Source organism: Salmo salar, chromosome ssa08 (assembly GCF_905237065.1).
Source record: "Salmo salar chromosome ssa08, Ssal_v3.1, whole genome shotgun sequence".
Taxonomy (NCBI): Eukaryota; Metazoa; Chordata; class Actinopteri; order Salmoniformes; family Salmonidae; genus Salmo; species Salmo salar.
Genome location: NC_059449.1, coordinates 25,135,840 through 25,155,551, shown reverse-complemented (window position 1 = coordinate 25,155,551; position 19,712 = coordinate 25,135,840). Strand labels below are relative to the sequence as shown.

General features: G+C 44.4%; 1 protein-coding gene across 2 annotated transcripts in view; it reads right to left on the bottom strand.

The window, feature by feature from the left end:
* Positions 1 to 3,260: 3,260 nt before the first annotated feature.
* LOC106598795 (wolframin) overlaps positions 3,261 to 19,712 on the bottom strand; it is a 42,022-nt gene continuing 25,570 nt past the window's right edge. For both annotated transcript variants that reach the window (XM_045723064.1, XM_045723065.1), the window contains exons 12-18: positions 18,382 to 18,619; positions 14,955 to 15,140; positions 9,329 to 9,445; positions 7,656 to 8,039; positions 6,859 to 6,945; positions 6,402 to 6,545; positions 3,261 to 6,234 (exon numbers count right to left, since the gene is read on the bottom strand). In XM_045723064.1, the coding sequence (XP_045579020.1) occupies positions 6,133 to 6,234; positions 6,402 to 6,545; positions 6,859 to 6,945; positions 7,656 to 8,039; positions 9,329 to 9,445; positions 14,955 to 15,140; positions 18,382 to 18,619 (1,258 nt within the window). In that variant the 3' untranslated portion in view covers positions 3,261 to 6,132. The remainder of the gene's footprint in view (positions 6,235 to 6,401; positions 6,546 to 6,858; positions 6,946 to 7,655; positions 8,040 to 9,328; positions 9,446 to 14,954; positions 15,141 to 18,381; positions 18,620 to 19,712) is intronic.

The following is a 19,712-nucleotide window of genomic DNA, read 5'->3' as shown; positions in this document are numbered from 1 at the left end:
ATCTGGGACCATAAGGCTCTGGTCAGAAGTAGTGCCCTATAAAGGGAATACTAGGTTGATCGTATTCTCATGTCCTCCACCATGTTCTGTAAATACTGTCTGTCTGTCTGTCTGTCTGTCTGTCTTGTCTGTCTGTCTGTCTGTCTGTCTGTCTGTCTGTCTGTCTGTCTGTCTGTCTGTCTGTCTGTCTGTCTGTCTGTCTGTCTGTCTGTCTGTCTGTCTGTCTGTCTGTCTGTCTGTCTGTCTGTCTGTCTGTCTGTCTGTCTGTCTATCTAACCTAGTTATCTCAGTGGTTAACCCTTATATAGAGTCAGAGCTATATAGTGAGACTGTGCAAGGTTTTGTTCCTGACCACCACCAACATACTTTGAATATAGCTAATCAAGTGGATTAGTCAAAATCTGGTGGGTTAGTGCAGGGCTGGAAATAAAGCCTGCACAGCTTGAACTGATGTTCGTCCAGGGTTGGTGGCCACTAGTTTAAAGGGGCAATCTGGGATTCCGCGACATCACACCGCTTGAGTTCTCTCTCCTCCAATCATACACAGTAGTGTAGTGGCGTCAGCGCGGCAACCTCACGGCTAACCAATCAGTAAGAGTGTTGTTGTGCTGTGGTTAGGACCATTGCAACAGTAGCATGTTATCCAGTGTTACTATCGTTGTATATCTATCATACCTGTATAACTAACAGTTATCTAAACACTCCAAATGAACACTTGATGAAGGAATGTGTAAACAAATAAATAAAATAATGTGAATCTGAGGATCAATCGTGGTCTTGATTATTTGATGAAACTGTGTTTTTGTGTGACATTGTATGTTTGTGGGCGACTGTCTTCTTCCTGGGGTCATCACATCCTACAGGAGGCCTGGTGCTGTATTCATGTCTTCTTCCTGGGGTCATCACATCCTACAGGAGGCCTGGTGCTGTATTCATGTCTTATTCCTGGGGTCATCACATCCTACAGGAGGCCTAGTGCTGTATTCATGTCTTCTTCCTGGAGTCATCACATCCTACAGGAGGCCTGGTGCTGTATTCATGTCTTCTTCCTGGAGTCATCACATCCTACAGGAGGCCTAGTGCTGTATTCATGTCTTCTTCCTGGAGTCATTACATCCTACAGGAGGCCTAGTGCTGTATTCATGTCTTCTTCCTGGAGTCATCACATCCTACAGGAGGCCTGGTGCTGTATTCATGTCTTCTTCCTGGAGTCATCACATCCTACAGGAGGCCTGGTGCTGTATTCATGTCTTCTTCCTGGAGTCATTACATCCTACAGGAGGCCTGGTGCTGTATTCATGTCTTCTTCCTGGGGTCATCACATCCTACAGGAGGCCTAGTGCTGTATTCATGTCTTCTTCCTGGAGTCATCACATCCTACAGGAGGCCTGGTGCTGTATTCATGTCTTCTTCCTGGGGTCATCACATCCTACAGGAGGCCTGGTGCTGTATTCATGTCTTCTTCCTGGAGTCATCACATCCTACAGGAGGCCTGGTGCTGTATTCATGTCTTCTTCCTGGGGTCATCACATCCTACAGGAGGCCTGGTGCTGTATTCATGTCTTCTTCCTGGGGTCATCACATCCTACAGGAGGCCTGGTGCTGTATTCATGTCTTCTTCCTGGAGTCATCACATCCTACAGGAGGCCTGGTGCTGTATTCATGTCTTCTTCCTGGGGTCATCACATCCTACAGGAGGCCTGGTGCTGTATTCATGTCTTCTTCCTGGAGTCATCACATCCTACAGGAGGCCTGGTGCTGTATTCATGTCTTCTTCCTGGGGTCATCACATCCTACAGGAGGCCTAGTGCTGTATTCATGTCTTCTTCCCGGGGTCATCACATCCTACAGGAGGCCTAGTGCTGTATTCATGTCTTCTTCCTGGGGTCATCACATCCTACAGGAGGCCTAGTGCTGTAAAAGAGCTTTACAGTAACCCAGCCTAGACCCTAATGAAAGAGCTTTACAGTAACCCAGCCTAGACCCTAATGAAAGAGCTTTACAGTAACCCAGCCTAGACCCTAATGAAAGAGCTTTACAGTAACCCGGCCTAGACCCTAATGAAAGAGCTTTACAGTAACCCAGCCTAGACCCTAATGAAAGAGCTTTACAGTAACCCAGCCTAGACCCTAATGAAAGAGCTTTACGGTAACCCAGCCTAGACCCTAATGAAAGAGCTTTACAGTAACCCAGCCTAGACCCTAATGAAAGAGCTTTACAGTAACCCAGCCTAAACCCTAATGAAAGAGCTTTACAGTAACCCAGCCTAGACCCTAATGAAAGAGCTTTACAGTAACCCAGCCTAGACCCTAATGAAAGAGCTTTACAGTAACCCGGCCTAGACCCTAATGAAAGAGCTTTACAGTAACCCAGCCTAGACCCTAATGAAAGAGCTTTACAGTAACCCGGCCTAGACCCCAATGAAAGAGCTTTACAGTAACCCAGCCTAGACCCTAATGAAAGAGCTTTACAGTAACCCAGCCTAGACCCTAATGGAAGAGCTTTACAGTAACCCAGCCTAGACCCTAATGAAAGAGCTTTACAGTAACCCAGCCTAGACCCTAATGGAAGAGCTTTACAGTAACCCAGCCTAGACCCTAATGAAAGAGCTTTACAGTAACCCAGCCTAGACCCTAATGAAAGAGCTTTACAGTTACCCAGCCTAGAACCTAATAAAAGAGCTTTACAGTAACCCAGCCTAGACCCTAATGAAAGAGCTTTACAGTTACCCAGCCTAGAACCTAATAAAAGAGCTTTACAGTAACCCAGCCTAGACCCTAATGAAAGAGCTTTACAGTAACCCAGCCTAGACCCTAATGAAAGAGCTTTACAGTAACCCGGCCTAGACCCTAATGAAAGAGCTTTACAGTAACCCGGCCTAGACCCTAATGGAAGAGCTTTACAGTAACCCGGCCTAGACCCTAATGGAAGAGCTTTACAGTAACCCAGCCTAGACCCTAATGGAAGAGCTTTACAGTAACCCAGCCTAGACCCTAATGAAAGAGCTTTACAGTAACCCAGCCTAGACCCTAATGAAAGAGCTTTACAGTAACCCAGACTAGAACCTAATGGAAGAGCTTTACAGTAACCCAGCCTAGACCCTAATGAAAGAGCTTTACAGTAACCCAGCCTAGAACCTAATGGAAGAGCTTTACAGTAACCCGGTCCAGACCAAGAGCAAGCAAAGCAGAAGCAAGACCACAGTGGCTGTAATGTGTGCGTACTGGCACCAGAGAAGTCAGGCGCAGGAGAGCAAACACTGTGTTACAACGGTGCAGTTTAATTAATAAAATCACCGTGAACAAAAACAATAAATAAATACAATGGAACGAAACCCTTCGCACGCCAGACATAACGTGCACAAACTCTTACAATCAACAATTCCGGACAAGAACATGGGGGGGGGGAACAGAGGGTTAAATACACAACATGTAATTGATGGAATTGAAACCAGGTGTGAGGGAAGAAAAGACAAAACCAATGGAAAATGAAAGGTGGATCGGCGATGGCTAGAAGGCCGGTGACGTCGACCGCCGAACACCGCCCGAACAAGGAGAGGGACTGACTTCGGCTGAAGTCGTGACAGTGGCCCCGTATACAACTGACGTACAACACAACGGTTGGGATGCCAGTTGTATCATACAAGAGTTTTTCTGCACACAAATAAACTAAACAAGCGTGTGGAGGCTCAATGGATCTGCAACAAACTCTTCATTGCATCACAAAAATACATCAGATCACAACCATTGTGTCCAATGTGTTGTAGATCAGTTGCAGAACCTGAGTGTGAACGGGGCCAAAGCTACAAAACACCAACCTAATCTGTGACTGAGTGGAACAGACAGTGAAACTGAGACTCAGGGCTAACGGACGGCTAATACCTCACACTGGCCAGGGAGAGGACCAAATATAGATCAAGAACATGTTTCAGTTTCTCAAAGACGTGTTTGAACATGTCATGGTTGTTGTTGTTGTCGTCTATATCTGTGTGTAAGGTTGTAAAATTCCAGTAACTTTCAATTAAATTCCCAGGATTTCCTGCTTGTTCCCCCCCTGATTCCGGGAATCTTCCAAACTGGAAAACCTGGGAATTTTGGTTAAACGACTGGAATTTTGCAAACCTTTCTGTGTGCTTCACTATACTGACCTGACCAGTTGTAAGACAGTGAATGTATCCGGTGACTGAGTAGAACATTATTGCATCAGTATAATATTTTTAAAGAGAAACGGCAACATTCATTCTAATTCGATTTAAAGTTTGTAAATTTAAAAAAAAGGTACCAATTTTAATTTACACACTTAACAAGCTAGTGCATAGAGAGTGTTTTGTAGATGCTGAGAACAGAATGTATGTTTTTAAATAACATTCTTACAACATTCTTTGAACATACTAATGTTTTTACATAGCTATCTTTCTAATGTTTTCTTGTGGTTTTTATGTAAAGATTTCTTAATGTTCTGAGAACACGACTTTAAATAAAACCACGAGGAAACCTGTAGGAAACATTATGCTGAAGTACTGAAATTCCCATAGAAGAATGTTGTGTCTTAACGTTCTCTGAACGTTCTGAGAACATTACTTTATATAGAACCATGAGGAAACCTGTAGGAAACATTAGGCTGAAGTACTGACATTCCCATAGAAGAATGTTGAGTCTTAACGTTCTCTGAACGTTCTGAGAACATTACTTTATATAGAACCATGAGGAAACCTGTAGGAAACATTAGGCTGAAGTACTGAAATTCCCATAAAAGAATGTTGTGTCTTAACGTTCTCTGAACGTTCTGAGAACATGACTAAATAGAACCATGAGGAAACCTGTAGGAAACGTTATTGGGAAGTTGTATGCAATATAACCACAGGACAAACACACTCTCACCAAGCTCTAAGATGTTTTCCTTCCCTTTATTTAACTAGGCAAGTCACTGAAGAACTCATTCTTATTTTACAATGACGGCCTACACCGGCCAAACCCCGGACGACGCTGGGCCAATTGAGCGCCGCCCTATGGGACTTCACGATAACGGCCGGTTGTGATACAGGCCCGGATCGAACCAGGGTCTGTAGTGACGCCTCTAGCGCTGAGATGCGGTGCCTTACGACCGCTGTGCCACTCGGGTTAACATATGGTTTTCAGAACGGTATGTGCTTGCTGGGAAACATCCAAAAGTTACTAAGTGCTACATTTCAGATAAACCACTGCAAATACAGACAGACAGACAGACAGACAGACAGACAGACAGACAGACAGACAGACAGACAGACAGACAGACAGACAGACAGACAGACAGACAGACAGATTACGTAGTTGTAGTACAATATAGATCTATAGATATGCTACATATTCTACATACACAAGTCATGAGTGTGTTCCTAAAGACAGTTAAATACACAACTCTTAATACTATATTTGTAAGGACTGTTCCTCTGAAATCTTCATTCACCATTATTCCCTAGCGTCTTCCTCCAGTTTCCCCGTTTAAAGACCACTCTAGCTATTGGTGAACTGTTTCCCGTTGAAAAACGACAGCTTCCAGTGGAGATACATTCAGGTAATGCAGTTTACAGACGACCCACTTCCTCATTTGATTTCAGCTCTCCGGGTGTTTCTGCCCGATTAGATACAATCTGACCCAACCATCCATCCCATCGTAAAAATGCTGCCGCAGCTCGTTGCCGTGGTAACGAGCCACCTCGTGAAGAAAAAACGAAACAAAATGGCTTCCAGAAGAGAACAGCAGCATCTGAGTAACTGTAGCAACCGCTCCCTTCAGGTGTTCCAACCAGAGACACGCCCCTTTTCACACCTCCGTCCATCTGTCCATCAATCCATCCCTTTAATCACTAAGTTGCTCTACAAATGAAGTTGTATTGAATTGAATTCCTTTATTCATCCATTTCCTATTTTTTACCCTAGTTCATTTTGAAAAATGGCTGCCACTGTCTCTTCCACTACTGGTTGGTCACACGTTGATCCTTTAGGACAGGAAGGGGGGGGTCCAAGGCAAACTATTGTACACATTAAAACATTCCAGGACAAAATAAAGTTGTATTGAATTGAAATCCTTCTATCCATCCATTCCTCTTGTATTTTTCCCCCCGTCACTACATTTCTCTCCTTTCTCGTCCTGTCACACGTCGATACGTGCCGAGAGGAAGGGAGAGAAGAAGAAGTCGAATGCGAACTTGACGGAGTTGAGGGTGGTCCGTCTCCAGTCTCTCTCTATCTTTACCTGCAGAAACAAGTACAGACACTGTAAGTCAGTTGGTAGAGCTTGCAATGCCAGGATAGTGGGTTCGATTCCCGGGGCCTCCCATGTGTATAATGTATGCAAGCATGACTAAGTGTCTTTGGATAGAATTGTCTGCTAAATGGCATATTATTATTATTATATATTACCTGTCCGGCAGCGGTCAGAAGGGAGGAGTCACAGTCCAGACAGTAGATGGCCTTCAGCTCGAAGGACGGGACCTGGCCCCCCAGACGACCCTCCAACGTAGTGCTGAACTCCACCAGGCTGCCGGGCTGCAGGCGCAGCAACACCTACACAACACCAACAGCTTCATCATTTAATCATTTAGCATAATCATTTAGGCCTTTTAACAAATGCATGGATACATTTTACATTCGGGAGACCCCAGTTTTTAATAGGTTAATCATTTTAATTAAACATAATTTAATGAGAACACCTAGATAACAACAGAGCCATGTATTTAGAGAGTTAGGACAGTGAGGTTTATGCACTATGAAAGGCTAAACTCTGTAAATACATGGCTGTGGACAACACCAACAGTAATAGGTTAATAATGTCATCATTAGAACAGGGTTCTATCAGTCCTTAAGGAATAGGGTTTACCTGTCTGAACTCATGACTGGCCACCAGTTTGATGTCTCTGGCCCGGTCCTCTGGCACCCCGTCTTCCTCGGGCATCCCCACCCCCACCTCAAATCATATCAAACTTTGATTAAAGTACATAAAAATTAAATCACACTTTACATTATAACAATAAAATGAAAAGCAGTAAAAGTGGATAAATAACACATCATAAAACACAGAGTATATCTAAAACTACTACTGATTAAAGGTCCCGGTCCCGTGGGGCTCAGCGGGTAGAGCATTGTGCTTGCAACATCAGGAAGTGAGTTCGATTCCCACGGGGGACCAGTATGAAAAAGGCCGAAAATATATACACTCAATTCTGTAAGTCGCTCCGGAGAAGAGCGTCTGTTAAATTACTAAAATGTAAACGTAAAAGCCAGGCTAAAAATGTAAACGTTGTCTGTATCTCTTACCTCCAACACATAGCTGTCGTAGAAGAGCGTCTGTTAAATTACTAAAATGTAAACTTTGTCTGTATCTCTGACCTCCAACACATAGCTGTCGTAGAAGAGCGTCTGTTAAATTACTAAAATGTAAACTTTGTCTGTATCTCTGACCTCCAACACATAGCTGTCGTAGAAGAGCGTCTGTTAAATTACTAAAATGTAAACTTTGTCTGTATCTCTGACCTCCAACACATAGCTGTCGTAGAAGAGCGTCTGTTAAATTACTAAAATGTAAACTTTGTCTGTATCTCTGACCTCCAACACATAGCTGTCAGAGAAGAGCGTCTGTTAAATGACTAAAATGTAAACGTTGTCTGTATCTCTTACCTCCAACACATAGCTGTCGTAGCGCTTCACGTGACACGTGTGTTTGGCCAAAGCCTTGATCACACATAGCTCCTCCTCTTCCTGCTGCTGGAGGAGGACGGCCGTCGGCACGGCAACTCCAAGCACTGTGGTGTTGGCGTAGTCGGCGACGGTGAGGTTAGCATTAGCGACGGTTGCTGTGGCGTCGGGGGTGTTGGAGTTGGCCGTTGAGGATGTGGAGGTGTTGGTGGAGTTGTTCCGCAGCGGGTCACATTTAGGATAGGTCTCTCCGTAAAGACAGCGTAGCCAATCTCCCATGAACACCGGCAGCAGGTTGATGACGGACTGGGCTCCGTTCTCAGTTTCCGCTACACGCACCTGCCGGAACCTACCGGTCCATGTCACCTGGGATTTAAAAAAAAAAAAGAATAATTACAAAAAGGTTTAGTTCGAAATGGCACACTATTCCCTATACATACAGTATAGCTGGTGTCAGAATGTGTTTCAGTGATGTACCTGGTGTCAGAGTGTTTCAGTGATGTACCTGGTGTCAGAGTGTTTAAGTGATGTACCTGGTGTCAGAGTGTTTCAGTGATGTACCTGGTGTCAGAGTGTTTAAGTGATGTACCTGGTGTCAGAATGTTTAAGTGATGTACCTGGTGTCAGAGTGTTTCAGTGATGTACCTGGTGTCAGAATGTTTAAGTGATGTACCTGGTGTCAGAGTGTTTAAGTGATGTACCTGGTGTCAGAGTGTTTAAGTGATGTACCTGGTGTCAGAATGTTTAAGTGATGTACCTGGTGTCAGAGTGTTTCAGTGATGTACCTGGTGTCAGAGTGTTTCAGTGATGTACCTGGTGTCAGAGTGTTTAAGTGATGTACCTGGTGTCAGAGTGTTTAAGTGATGTACCTGGTGTCAGAATGTTTAAGTGATGTACCTGGTGTCAGAGTGTTTCAGTGATGTACCTGGTGTCAGAGTGTTTCAGTGATGTACCTGGTGTCAGAGTGTTTAAGTGATGTACCTGGTGTCAGAGTGTTTAAGTGATGTACCTGGTGTCAGAATGTTTAAGTGATGTACCTGGTGTCAGAGTGTTTCAGTGATGTACCTGGTGTCAGAGTGTTTCAGTGATGTACCTGGTGTCAGAGTGTTTAAGTGATGTACCTGGTGTCAGAGTGTTTAAGTGATGTACCTGGTGTCAGAGTGTTTCAGTGATGTACCTGGTGTCAGAGTGTTTAAGTGATGTACCTGGTGTCAGAGTGTTTCAGTGATGTACCTGGTGTCAGAGTGTTTAAGTGATGTACCTGGTGTCAGAGTGTTTCAGTGATGTACCTGGTGTCAGAGTGTTTCAGTGATGTACCTGGTGTCAGAGTGTTTCAGTGATGTACCTGGTGTCAGAGTGTTTCAGTGATGTACCTGGTGTCAGAGTGTTTCAGTGATGTACCTGGTGTCAGAGTGTTTAAGTGATGTACCTGGTGTCAGAGTCTTTAAGTGATGTACCTGGTGTCAGAGTGTTTCAGTGATGTACCTGGTGTCAGAGTGTTTAAGTGATGTACCTGGTGTCAGAGTGTTTAAGTGATGTACCTGGTGTCAGAGTGTTTAAGTGATGTACCTGGTGTCAGAGTGTTTAAGTGATGTACCTGGTGTCAGAATGTGTTTCAGTGATGTACCTGGTGTCAGAGTGTTTAAGTGATGTACCTGGTGTCCGTCCAGGTGTGTACAGAAGATCTGTGTCTGAGCCACACCTTTCACCTTCCAGGCAGGAGGACCACACAGCTGTCCGTACTGTCTCCAGGTCAATGTAGAGTTATACCCCTAAACATCAACATTACATTTCATTCAATACAATTAAAGGTTCAAATCAAATCAAATATATCATTCAATCAAATCAAATATATCATTCAATCAAATCAAATATGACATTCAATTAAATATGACATTTCATTAAATCAGTGGAGTGCATTTAGCCATCTATACACACAGTAAACAGAGAGCCAAGTACAGCTCCAGTTACCGTCCAATCCAGTAAACAGAGAGCCAAGTACAGCCCCAGTTACTGTCCCATCCAGTAAACAGAGAGCCAAGTACAGCTCCAGTTACCGTCCCATCCAGTAAACAGAGAGCCAAGTACAGCCCCAGTTACTGTCCCATCCAGTAAACAGAGAGCCAAGTACAGCTCCAGTTACCGTCCCATCCAGTAAACAGAGAGCCAAGTACAGCCCCAGTTACTGTCCCATCCAGTAAACAGAGAGCCAAGTACAGCTCCAGTTACCGTCCAATCCAGTAAACAGAGAGCCAAGTACAGCCCCAGTTACTGTCCCATCCAGTAAACAGAGAGCCAAGTACAGCTCCAGTTACCGTCCCATCCAGTAAACAGAGAGCCAAGTACAGCTCCAGTTACCGTCCCATCCAGTAAACGGAGAGCCAAGTACAGTCCCAGTTACCGTCCCATCCAGTAAACAGAGAGCCAAGTACAGCCCCAGTTACCGTCCCATCCAGTAAACAGAGAGCCAAGTACAGCCCCAGTTACCGTCATCCAGTAAAGGAAGTACAGCCCCAGTTACCGTCCCATCCAGTAAAGAGAGAGCCAAGTACAGCTCCAGTTACGTCCCATCCAGTAAACAGAGAGCCAAGTACAGTCCCAGTTACCATCCCATCCAGTAAACAGAGAGCCAAGTACAGCCCCAGTTACCGTCCCATCCAGTAAACAGAGAGCCAAGTACAGCCCCAGTTACCGTCCCATCCAGTAAACAGAGAGCCAAGTACAGCCCCGGTTACCGTCCCATCCAGTAAACAGAGAGCCAAGTACAGCCCCAGTTACCGTCCCATCCAGTAAACAGAGAGCCAAGTACAGCTCCAGTTACCGTCCCATCCAGTAAACAGAGAGCCAAGTACAGCCCCAGTTACCGTCCCATCCAGTAAACAGAGAGCCAAGTACAGCTCCAGTTACCGTCCCATCCAGTAAAAAGCGAGTCTTGTACAGTCCCAGTTACGTCCCATCCAGAGATACATTCACATCACTGTAATAGAATCAGCTCCAACAGTATTGGGGACAGTAACACATGTTACTGTCTCAATACTTTTGTTGTTTTGGCTCTGAACTCCAGCACTTTGGATTTGAAATGATTCAATGACTTAGAGGTTAAAGGTCAGACTGACAGCTTTAATTTGAGGGTATTTTCATCGGGTGAACTGTTTTGAAATTACAGCACATTTTGCACATAGTCCCCCTGTCACGTCCTGGCCAGTATATAAGGTTAATTGTTTTGTAGTTTGGTCAGGGCGTGGCAGAGGGTATTTGTTTTATGTGGTTCGGGGTGGTGTGTTTGTGTAAAGGGTGTTTGATTTAGTAATTCCGGGTTTTGGTTTATGTTTAGTTAATTCTATGGTTAGTCTAGGTTGTGTGTTTCTATGTTTGGTTGATTGGGGTTGGGACTCTCAGTTGAAGGCAGGTGTTGTCTATCTGCCTTTGATTGAGAGTTCCATATATTAGGGTGTGTTTGTATGTGTGATTTGTGGGTGAGTATTCTGTGTATAGCCTTGTGCCTTACCAGACTGTTTATTTGTCGAGTGTTCGTTTTTTGTGTTTTGTATGTTCATTGTTGAGATTAATTAAAAATCAAGATGAGCATTCACGTACCTGCTGCGTATTGGTCCACATTTTCTGATGACGATTTCGCATTATCGTCAGAAGACGAAGACAACTGTGACAGAATCACCCACCACCAAAGGACCAAGCAGCAGAGGAAGGAGCAGACGGAGTTCGAGTTGGACTGGCGGGAGAAGTGGACTTTGGAGGAAGTTCTGGACGGGGCCGGACCCTGGCATCAGGCTGGGGATTATCGACGCCCGCAGGGGGAAATTGAGGCAGCCAAGGCAGAGAGGCGGTGGTACGAGGCCAAGTACGCGCTGAAGGAGAAGCACGAGAGGCACCCCCAAGAAAATTTTGGTGGGGGGGCACACGGGTAGTTTGGCTAGGCGTAAGAAGAGCCGGAAGCCAGCTACTCGTGGTTATATGGAGGAGCGTATGGGGTGGAGAGCGCTATGTTTCACTGAGGAGCGCACTATCTCACCCATACGCACGCACAGTCCGGTGCGCTTTATTCCAGCCCCTCGCAGGTGCCGTGCTAGAGCGGGCATCCAGCCTGGTAGGAGGATGCCTGCGCAGCGCATCTGGTCGCCGGTACGCCTCCGAGGACCAGGCTACCCAACTCCCGCTCTACGCACGGCTACCATCAGGCCCCTGCACAGCCCAGTCTGCCCTGTACGAGCACCCCGCTCGTACAGGGCTACTAGTTCCATCCAGCCAAGGCGGGTTGTGCAGGAGGTAAGATCTAGACCGGCTGTGCGCCTCCATAGCCCTGGGTTTCCAGCTCCTGTCTCTCGTGCGGACCCGGAAGTGCGTCAACCCAGTCCGACTCGTCCTGTTCCCGCTCCCCGCACTAGCCTGGAGGTGCGTGTACATAATCTGGTAAGCCCAGTACCAGCACCACGCACCAGGCTACAAGTGCGTCAACCCAGCCTCGCCAGTCAACAGTCTTCATCAGAGCTGCCCGCCAGTCAACAGTCATCATCAGAGCTGCCCGCCAGTCAACAGTCATCGTCAGAGCTGCCCGCCAGTCAACAGTCATCGTCAGAGCTGCCCGCCAGTCAACAGTCATCGTCAGAGCTGCCCGCCAGTCAACAGTCATCGTCAGAGCTGCCCGCCAGTCAACAGTCATCGTCAGAGCTGCCCGCCAGTCAACAGTCATCGTCAGAGCTGCCCGCCAGTCAACAGTCATCGTCAGAGCTGCCCGCCAGTCAACAGTCATCGTCAGAGCTGCCCGCCAGTCAACAGTCATCGTCAGAGCTGCCCGCCAGTCAACAGTCGTCAGAGCTGCCCGCCAGTCAACAGTCGCCAGAGAGGTCAGACTGCGCTGAACTGCCGGAGTGGTCAGACTGCGCTGAACTGCCGGAGTGGCCAGACTGCGCTGAACTGCCGGAGTGGCCAGACTGCGCTGAACTGCCGGAGTGGCCAGACTGCGCTGAACTGCCGGAGTGGTCAGACTGCGCTGAACTGCCGGAGTGGTCAGACTGCGCTGAACTGCCGGAGTGGCCAGACTGCGCTGAACTGCCGGAGTGGCCAGACTGCCCTGAACTGCCGGAGTGGCCAGACTGCCCTGAACTGCCGGAGTGGCCAGACTGCCCTGAACTGCCGGAGTGGCCAGACTGCCCTGAACTGCCGGAGTGGCCAGACTGCCCTGAACTGCCGGAGTGGCCAGACTGCCCTGAACTGCCGGAGTGGCCCGAGTGGCCAGACTGCCCAGACTGTCCCGATTTGCCAGACTGCCCAGACTGTCCCGAATTGCCAGACTGCCCAGACTGTCCCGAATTGCCAGACTGCCCAGACTGTCCCGAATTGCCAGACTGCCCAGACTGTCCCGAATTGCCAGACTGCCCAGACTGTCCCGAATTGCCAGACTGCCCAGACTGTCCCGAATTGCCAGACTGCCCCGACTGCCCCCCGGCGATGCCAGACTGGTCCGACTGCCCCTCGGCGATGCCAGAGTGGCCCGACAGCCTGGAACGGCCGGAGCCAGAGCCACCTCCAGAAATAGGTGGGTTGGGGAGGGGGGTGTAGCACAGTGCCGTCGTTGACGGCAGCCACCCTCCCTTCCCTCCCTTTAGAAAAGGGGACTTTTTGTTGGTGTTGCTTGGGGTTATTTTTTTGTTAAGGTGCTTCTGGGGTAGCACCTTTAAGGGGGTACTGTCACGTCCTGGCCAGTATATAAGGTTAATTGTTTTGTAGTTTGGTCAGGGCGTGGCAGGGGGTATTTGTTTTATGTGGTTCGGGGTGGTGTGTTTGTGTAAAGGGTGTTTGATTTAGTAATTCCGGGTTTTGGTTTATGTTTAGTATTCTAGGGTTAGTCTAGTGTGTGTGTTTCTATGTTTGGTTGATTGGGGTTGGGACTCTCAGTTGAAGGCAGGTGTTGTCTATCTGCCTTTGATTGAGAGTTCCATATATTAGGGTGTGTTTGTATGTGTGATTTGTGGGTGATTATTCTGTGTATAGCCTTGTGCCTTACCAGACTGTTTATTTGTCGAGTGTTCGTTTTTTTGTGTTTTGTATGTTCATTGTTGAGATTAATTAAAAATCAAGATGAGCATTCACGTACCTGCTGCGTATTGGTCCACATTTTCTGATGACGATTTCGCATTATCGTCAGAAGACGAAGACAACTGTGACACCCCCCCCCATTTTAGGGAACCAAAAGTATTTGGATCAATTCACTTATGTGTATTAAAGTAGTACAAAGTGTAGTATTTGGTCCCATATTCCTAGCATGTAATGACTACATCAAGCTTGTGACTCTACAAACTTGTTGGATACATTTGCTGTTTGTTTTGGTCGTGTTTCAGATTATTTTGTGCCCAATAGAAATGAATGGTAAATAATGTATAGTGTCATTTTGGAGTCATTTTTATTGTAAATAATGTGGATGCTACCATGATTACGGATAGTCCTAAATGAATCGTGAATAATGATGAGTGAGGAAGTTACAGACGCACAAATATCATAGCCACCCTCCAAAATGCTAACCTCTCCTGTAATGGTGAGAGATTAGCATGTCTTGGGGGTAGGATATTTGTGTGTCTGTAACTTCCTCTCTCATCATTGTTCAGGATTCATTCAGGATTATCTGAGATCATGGTAGCGTCCACATTAATGTAGAAGTGTTTAGAAACGCATTATATTATTACATACAATAAAAGTGACTCCAAAATTACACTATACATTATTTACCATTCATTTCTATTGGGCACAAAATAGTCTGAAACACAGCCAAAACAAACAGCAAATGTATCCAACAAGTTTGTAGAGTCACAAGGAATATGGGACCAAATACTACACTTTTTACTACTCACAATACTTTTGGTTCCCTAAAATGGGGTGGACTATGTACAAATAGTGCTGTAATTTCTAAACGTTTCACCCGATATGGATGTAAATACGCTAAAATTAAAGCTGACAGTCTGCACTTTAACCTTGAAGTAATTTTTGCATTTAAAATCCGAAGTGCTGGAGTACAGAGTCAGAAAAATCTAAAATGTGTCACTGTCCAAATACTTTTAGAGTTCACTGTATGTCTTGCTCCCCCCCACACTTTTTTTGTCTTTTTAAATTACTGTATTATTTATTTGCACACAAGGAAATACAAAACAATGTGATGAGGGTTTAAAAGACAAGAGAAAAGTGCAGGAGAAGGAAAAACCTTAAGGCATTTATAAGTCACCTGCCTCTTTCAAATATTTATAGAATGAACCCCTCCCCCTTCCTCTTTACCTGCAGTCCCTCTGAATGGTAGACGTACGTCCAGAAGAACAGCATCACCATAGTGACGCAGCATAGGATGAGCTTGACGGCGCCGCGTTGCGACATGGAGTGGAACACGTCCATGAGCGACAGGCCGAAGCGCGTCCACAGCCTCAGTGTCACCGGCACTGCACACACGGCCAGCGTCACAATCATCTGAGGATTAGAAGGAGAAGAAACTTTATTAACCAACGCAATGTGGACATTTGTCCCAAGTCAGACTACCGTGATTATAGTGGCATTATAGGGAATTTATAGTGGTGTCATAGTGTTATTATAGTGGCATTATAGTGGTATTATAGTGGCATTACAGTGGTATTACAGTGGCATTATAGTGGTATTATAGGGGATTTATAGTGGTATTATAGGGGATAATAGTGGTATTACAGTGGTATTATAGTGGTATTAATTTATAGTGGCATTATAGTGGTATTATAGTGGTATTATAGGGGATTTATAGTGGTATTATAGTGGTATTATAGTGGTATTATAGTGGTATTATAGGGGATTTATAGTGTTATTATAGTGGTATTATCGGGGATTTATAGTGGCATTACAGTGGCATTACAGTGGTATTATAGTGGTATTATAGTGGTATTATAGTGGTATTATAGGGGATTTATAGCGGTATTATAGTGGTATTATAGGGGATTTATAGTGGTATTATAGTGGTATTATAGTGGATTTATAGTGGTATTATAGGGGATTTATAGTGGTATTATAGTGGTATTATAGGGGATTTATAGTGGTATTATAGGGGATTTATAGTGGTATTATAGTGGTATTATAGTGGTATTATAGTGGCATTACAGTGGCATTACAGTGGCATTACAGTGGTATTATAGTGGTATTATAGGGGATTTATAGTGGTATTATAGTGGTATTATAGGGGATTTATAGTGGTATTATAGTGGTATTATAGGGGATTTATAGTGGTATTATAGGGGATTTATAGTGGTATTATAGTGGTATTATAGTGGCATTACAGTGGTATTATAGTGGTATTATAGTGGTATTATAGGGGATTTATAGTGGTATTATAGTGGTATTATAGGGGATTTATAGTGGTATTATAGTAGTATTATAGGGGATTTATAGTGGTATTATAGTGGTATTATAGGGGATAATAGTGGTATTACAGTGGTATTATAGTGGTATTAATTTATAGTGGCATTATAGTGGTATTATAGTGGTATTATAGGGGATTTATAGCGGTATTATAGTGGTATTATAGTGGTATTATAGGGGATTTATAGTGGTATTATAGTGGTATTATAGGGGATTTATAGTGGTATTATAGTGGTATTATAGTGGTATTATAGGGGATTTATAGTGGTATTATAGTGGTATTATAGGGGCATTATAGTGGTATTATAGGGGATTTATAGTGGCATTACAGTGGTATTATAGTGGTATTATAGGGGATTTATAGTGGTATTATAGTGGTATTATAGGGGATTTATAGTGGTATTATAGTGGTATTATAGGGGATAATAGTGGTATTACAGTGGTATTATAGTGGTATTAATTTATAGTGGCATTATAGTGGTATTATAGGGGATTTATAGCGGTATTATAGTGGTATTATAGTGGTATTATAGGGGATTTATAGTGGTATTATAGTGGTATTATAGGGGATTTATAGTGGTATTATAGTGGTATTATAGTGGTATTATAGGGGATTTATAGTGGTATTATAGTGGTATTATAGCGGTATTATAGTGGTATTATAGTGGTATTATAGTGGTATTATAGTGGTATTATAGTGGTATTATAGTGGTATTATAGTGGTATTATAGGGGATTTATAGTGGTATTATAGTGGCATTACAGTGGTATTATAGTGGTATTATAGGGGATTTATAGTGGTATTATAGTGGTATTATAGTGGTATTATAGGGGATTTATAGTGGTATTATAGTGGTATTATAGGGGCATTATATTGGTATTATAGGGGATTTATAGTGGCATTACAGTGGTATTATAGTGGTATTATAGGGGATTTATAGTGGTATTATAGTGGTATTATAGTGGCATTACAGTGGCATTACAGTGGTATTATAGTGGTATTATAGTGGTATTATAGGGGATTTATAGTGGCATTACAGTGGCATTATAGGGGATTTATAGTGGTATTATAGTGGTATTATAGTGGCATTACAGTGGCATTACAGTGGTATTATAGTGGTATTATAGTGGTATTATAGGGGATTTATAGTGGCATTACAGTGGCATTACAGTGGTATTATAGTGGTATTATAGTGGTATTATAGTGGTATTATAGGGGATTTATAGTGGTATTATAGTGGTATTATAGTGGTATTATAGGGGATTTATAGTGGTATTATAGTGGTATTATAGGGGATTTATAGTGGTATTATAGTGGTATTATAGGGGATTTATAGTGGTATTATAGTGGTATTATAGTGGCATTACAGTGGTATTATAGTGGTATTATAGGGGATTTATAGTGGTATTATAGTGGTATTATAGCGGTATTATAGTGGTATTATAGTGGTATTATAGGGGATTTATAGTGGTATTATAGTGGTATTATAGGGGCATTATATTGGTATTATAGGGGATTTATAGTGGCATTACAGTGGTATTATAGTGGTATTATAGGGGATTTATAGTGGTATTATAGTGGTATTATAGTGGCATTACAGTGGCATTACAGTGGTATTATAGTGGTATTATAGTGGTATTATAGGGGATTTATAGTGGCATTACAGTGGCATTATAGGGGATTTATAGTGGTATTATAGTGGTATTATAGTGGCATTATAGTGGCATTACAGTGGTATTATAGTGGTATTATAGTGGTATTATAGGGGATTTATAGTGGCATTACAGTGGCATTACAGTGGTATTATAGTGGTATTATAGTGGCATTACAGTGGTATTATAGGGGATTTATAGTGGTATTATAGTGGTATTATAGTGGCATTACAGTGGCATTACAGTGGTATTATAGTGGTATTATAGTGGTATTATAGGGGATTTATAGTGGCATTACAGTGGCATTACAGTGGTATTATAGTGGTATTATAGTGGTATTATAGTGGTATTATAGGGGATTTATAGCGGTATTATAGTGGTATTATAGGGGATTTATAGTGGTATTATAGTGGTATTATAGTGGCATTACAGTGGTATTATAGTGGCATTACAGTGGTATTATAGTGGCATTACAGTGGTATTATAGTGTGTTGATTTGTGTATTTTGTAAACTGACCTCACTAAGTGAAACAAATACAAATGAACAATAAAGTTATCGTATCGCCATTTGGGAACACAACAGAAACAAGTCATTGACTTTATTGGGCTATCCCCATCGTGTTTTTAAAACGTTATGTACTGCGTGCATGTCTCTTAACCTGCCGACCAATCATCACCTTGGTGAGCTCCAGCTCCAGGAACCATTTGATCAGCTGGATGAGGACCATGGCAGCCAGCCCCACAGCCAGCACGGGCAAGGCAAACAGGAACAGGAAGTAGGCAACGCAGGTTCGGATGAGCCCCACGGGGGAAGAGTTTTGGAGCAGCACCACAGAGAACTCACACCACAGGAAGCAGACCAGGTAGGGGACCAGGAAACAGTAGGTCCCACGGAAACCACGCTGCCTGGCCATACTGGGGGAGGAGAGGGAGAGGGGGGGGGGGTGAGGAGAGGAGAGAGGGGGGGAGTAGGGGTGTTGAGGAGAGGAGAGGAGAGAGGGGGTAGGGGGGAGTAGGGGTGGTGAGGAGAGGAGAGGAGGGAGAGTAGAGGGGGAAGGGTGGTGAGGAGAGCAGAGGAGGGAGGGGGAAGGGGGGAGAGACAGGAGAGAGGGGGGAAGGGGGGGAGTAGGGGTGGTGAGGAGAGGAGAGGAGGGAGAGGAGAGAGGGGGAGTAGGGGTGGTGAGGAGAGGAGAGGTGGGAGAGGAGAGAGGGGGGAAGGGGGGGAGTAGGGGTGATGAGGAGAGGAGGGAGAGGAGAGAGCGGTGAAGGGGGGAGTAGGGGTGGTGAGGAGAGGAGAGGAGAGAGAGGGGGGGAAGGGTGGGGGGGTGAAGCCAAAATGTTACGGGTGAAGCCGCAAATAGCTAATTTTGGCATGGATTAGTTAGGCTTTTTAGCGACAACATTCTAACTGAAAATGACTTTGCTACTCTTACTATATGGAGTAGAAAGTTCACAAACTTTTCCCTTGTCGAATACACACCAGATGTGATGGTATTCCATTGATCTATTTTACACTTAGCAGACATTCTTATCCAGAGAGACTTCCAGGAGCAGTTAGGGATGCCTTGCTCAAGGGCACATCAACAGACTATTCAACTTGTCGGCTCAGGGATTCGATCCAGCTACCTTTCGGTTGATGGACCAAGAGTCCAGCCGCTCGGCTACCTGATGCCATATTCCATAGTGCTCACCTGATTCAAATAAAATTTATTTATAAAAGCCCTTCTTACATCAGCTGATATCTAAAAGTGCTGTACAGAAACCCAGCCTAAAACCCCAAACAGCAAGAACAGGAAGAACAGGAAGTAGAGGTAGAGGTACTGACCTGAAGAACAGGTATTAGAGGTAGAGGTACTGACCTGTAGAACAGGAAGTAGAGGTAGAGGTACTAACCTGTAGAACAGGTAGTAGAGGTAGAGGTACTGACCTGTAGAACAGGTAGTAGAGGTAGAGGTACTAACCTGTAGAACAGGTATTAGAGGTAGAGGTACTGACCTGTAGAACAGGA